The sequence below is a fragment of the Photinus pyralis genome, unplaced genomic scaffold, assembly GCF_008802855.1.
Source record: "Photinus pyralis isolate 1611_PpyrPB1 unplaced genomic scaffold, Ppyr1.3 Ppyr1.4_LG1, whole genome shotgun sequence".
Lineage (NCBI taxonomy): Eukaryota > Metazoa > Arthropoda > Insecta > Coleoptera > Lampyridae > Photinus > Photinus pyralis.
The window spans coordinates 47,447,363-47,451,338 of NW_022170249.1; the positions used below are offsets into that span (position 1 = coordinate 47,447,363).

Consider the following 3,976-nt stretch of genomic DNA (forward strand, 5'->3'; position numbering starts at 1 on the left):
GGCCGCCAAACTCTCTGGGAATCGTTTTCAAGGAGGGGTGTTCCGGAAACAACAATAGAGACCATCATTTCTTCAGTTACCCAATCCACAATCACTCAATATAGCTCTACCTACCGTTTATGGTGGAACTTTTGTACCCAAGAAAAAATTCCAATATTTGAAGCAAGAAATATAGATGTCCTTAGATTCTTACAAAAGGTCACAGGCGAACATAAATACCAGTACGGCGCTGTGAACTCACACAGATCTGAGTCTCATTTTGCCAAATGATTTAGGAACGAATCAATTAGTTAAGAGGTTTATGAAGGGAATATCTCGACTGAGACCAGCGCAACCAAGGTATACCTATACATGGGATCCGCAAAGGCTATTTTCATATCTGGAAACCCTACCGGATAATTTAAATCTACTACAGCTTTCACAGAAAGTGGTTTCTCTTTTAGCCTTAATCACGGGAGGTAGGCTTCAAACCATATCGCTTATTAGACTATCCAATATAAGGGAAGAAATGGATACAATTCAAATCAATATAACAGATCCAATCAAAACGTCAGGCGTGAACAACGAACAACCCACTTTGCATATACCGTCATTTAAGGAAAAACCATGCCTTTGTGTAGCGACAACGCTAAAAGCTTATATAGCGGCTACAAAAGACATTCGAAAGAAGGACCAGGATTTCATCTTTCTTACGGCTAAAAAACCGCACGCGACTGCTAAAAAGCAAACTTTAAGTAGGTGGGTAAAACAAATGTTGTCATCAGCGGGAATAGATACATCGGTATTTAAACCTCACTCAACGCGACACTCGTCAACGTCGGCCGCTTTGAGACGGGGAGTTTCGCTGGAAACAATTTGTAGGACAGCCGGATGGTCTGAGCATACAGCCACCTTTGCAAAATTTTATAATCGTCGCCTCACCGACAGAACTGATTTTGCGAAAGCGCTTTTAACCATGTCTCTAAACAAAGACTGATAGTTCTATTTATTTGGTTACTTACTGTTGCTTCATTTGTAGAATAGTATAAATTGAATACTTTTATTTTACGTTTTCTTAAGGTTTTCAGTATTGACATAAATGTCAAAACTTACGTTGATTACTTATTAAACTCTGCATTATCAACCTATCGTTAATTTTGCCCATTACCTGCAACCTTGAAAAACTTTGAACATCTACGTGTGTAAAATCAAGATAATATATTCGGACTGGACGCGAATATAATTAAACGATCAAACGAACTTACCTTAAGTGAAGTTCGATCGTGATTATATGAAGCGTCCAGTCCGAATATATTATCTTCCCACCCTCCCCAGGGAATTCCCTAGGGTTGCAGGTCTTTACTTTGAAGAATGAACAATATTGTACCGTTAGCGGAGGGGACAGCGGGAGTCGCCGATTGAGGCGATTTCTTTTTCAGCTTACTTTAAACAAGGTGCACGTTGAGTAGCCAGGACCGGACTACGTGTGTAAAATCAAGATAATATATTCGGACTGGACGCTTCATATAATCACGATCGAACTTCACTTAAGGTAAGTTCGTTTGATCGTTTAATTAAATTTCACTAACACAAAAGTTCCCTGTATAACATTAGATACTAAATCCGCATCAGTCTCTAAATCCTCTTGACCACAGTTTTCCTTTTCATCACCATCAGTCACATTTTCGAGTTCTAGATCGTCATCGTTTGATTCAGTCTCATCTTCTCTTTCACTATTTTTTAAAAGATTTTTTTTCTAAGTCGCTATTTATATGGTCAGTGCAGCTGGTGGATGGAGCCTCCAAATCTTTGCGTCCAATTGATTTTCCAGGTGCGATCTTTAACTTTTTACCTCGCTTTGGACGAAGATCTTGCGTTGCCGCCAACCGACTTTCTTTCAGAAATTCCTGTAACGTTGTTGTCCAGTGCTTCTCATTTTGCCGCTGATCTTGCTCTTGACTGGCATCGACATCTGGTATTTTACTTAAAACCACATTTGGATCGAGTGGGATAATTCCACATCCTCTAAAACCGGACTTAATGTTATTTTCAATGTTTTCTATATTTTTTATACACTTGTTGAACAAGCGGGGAAAATCAGATTTGGGTATACACCCTCTATTTTTGTTTTTCCACTCTCTTAATATCTCACGCCACGCTTTCTTCATAGGTGCAAAAAACGCCACGTCTAACGGCTGTAGAAGATGTGTTCCATTGGGAGGAAGCAACACAAAGTTGATACTATGTTGTTCACAGGCTTCTAAAACATGGAGTGAAATGTGACTTTCTAAATTATCTCCGATTAGCACCTTCTTCCCAAGGAGATTTCTAAAATACGGAAGGATAATTTTGTCGAACCAATCCTCAAAAGTCATAGCGTCGAACCAGCCTGACTTGGTTCGGTTGTACATCGCTCCCTCGGGGCCGTCCTCTATCCACGTGGGATACAAATGTACAGCCTTATACACGACATAGGGAGGCTGTAAATGTCCAGCTGCAGTGATTGCCATCATTACCGAAGTGCTTGATTTGCTAACATCCATGATTCTTTCAACCCTTTTAGAACCTCTTCGACAAAGAACTTTTTGTCTACCTGGATCATGTGTCAGGTTTGTCTCATCGTAGTTGACAATATGAGTAGGTTCAACACCGTCCAAGCTCTCTTCTAAGTTTTGAAAATATTCTGTTATTATTTCTTTTGATATATTAGCCCTGTACCTCTTAATATTTTGCGCAAATCTTTCCGTTAAAATGTTTTGTCTTTGAAGAAATTTATAAAACCACTCTGGACCAGGGAAGTTGTCTTTAAAGATTTTAATTTTTTTACCCTGCCCGTAAAGGTAACCCTTTACAAGCAATCTTATATCCCCGCGAGTCATGGGGAAACCCCATTCACAAAATTTGATGATGCCATCTGCAATCATTTTTTCTTCTTCGGAAGAAAGTTTAGTTTGACCTCCATGTTTTTTTGTTTTTTTCTTTTTAATTTTGTCATGCAGTGTAGATTTTGGAATTTTGTAGCACTCTGCAGCCTGCCTTATAGTTTTCTTGCCCGATTTAATGTCAGCAAGAGCATTTTTTAGGGTTTCCTCCCGATAATTCATGAAATGTATACCAATTTTGTGCTTGTAAACTCGAACCATGGTGTCCGACTTCACCCCACCTAATGACAATTATTTATATATTAATTGATTAAACAAAAACTAAAGACATTGTGATTTTGATTATTCGTACAAATGTTAACTCCACATCAGTGAACATTTTAAAGCCAAGTTATATAATCTCTTACCTGTAGGTCCCTGAAAAATTTTTGTTTACTCAACCACCTCACACATACAATAGCTACTCACTACTGGCCCGATTCGGCAACTTACCGCGGAAAAATACCAAACCGGTAAGATGCCCTTGACGGAATTACAAAACACGTGTCTATGTCCGCTTTGGCTCCTACTGTCCGCCTTCACCCCAGATGACGGTATTTGATTTCAAATACGAGTATACCCTTTAGTAAATTAAAGATACGTGAACTTTGCTTAGCATATGAGGGTTTTTTGTGCGATCGGAAGACGATCACGTTGTGTCTTTAGTGCTTTCCTAGTAGTCGCAAAGTAAATAAAGGTATTTGAGTGAAATGATGGATATAAATAAAAATAATGCGATATTATACACAATAGTAGGGTAGTAGGGCCGGTTCTGGACCAGCCACCTGGTGGTGACCTTGGAAAGTAGGTCAAGGTGAGGTTCAAAGGTCGCCTGCCACGTGGCGGTGACCTTGGAAAGTAGATCAAGGATAATGGCCACTGCCCCCCCCACCCCCACCCCAAGAGTAAATCCTGTTCTCTTTTTTTGGGGTGTCATATTTCATATTCAAGGTTAACTTTTTTGTGTCATATTTATGAAATTTGAGCCAAAAAAACCGAGTTGACCTTGAAAATGAAACATGTCACCCCAAAAAAAAGTGACCTTGAAAAGGAAATATGACACTGCATCTTGCAAA

The 3,976-nt window shown here is 39.3% G+C and overlaps 1 protein-coding gene across 1 annotated transcript; it reads right to left on the minus strand.

Annotated features, from left to right (window-relative positions):
- Positions 1–1,690: 1,690 nt before the first annotated feature.
- LOC116159252 (jerky protein homolog-like) lies at positions 1,691–3,077 on the minus strand. Its single transcript, XM_031472201.1, has 2 exons — positions 2,289–3,077; positions 1,691–2,239 (listed from the first exon to the last, which is right to left on the minus strand). Exons 1-2 carry the CDS (start codon positions 2,901–2,903, stop codon positions 2,168–2,170), a joined length of 687 nt encoding a protein of 228 aa, XP_031328061.1. The 5' UTR covers positions 2,904–3,077; the 3' UTR covers positions 1,691–2,167.
- Positions 3,078–3,976: the final 899 nt, after the last annotated feature.

Excerpts from the sequence above, each read along its gene's own strand:
- LOC116159252 (XM_031472201.1), bottom strand. The coding sequence starts at position 2,903 with ATGATTGCAGATGGCATCATCAAATTTTGTGAATGGGGTTTCCCCATG. Across the intron at positions 2,240-2,288 it reads GAAATCTCCTTGGGAAGAAG|AAGCCTGTGAACAACATAGT; the intron begins GTGCTAATCGGA and ends TCCATGTTTTAG.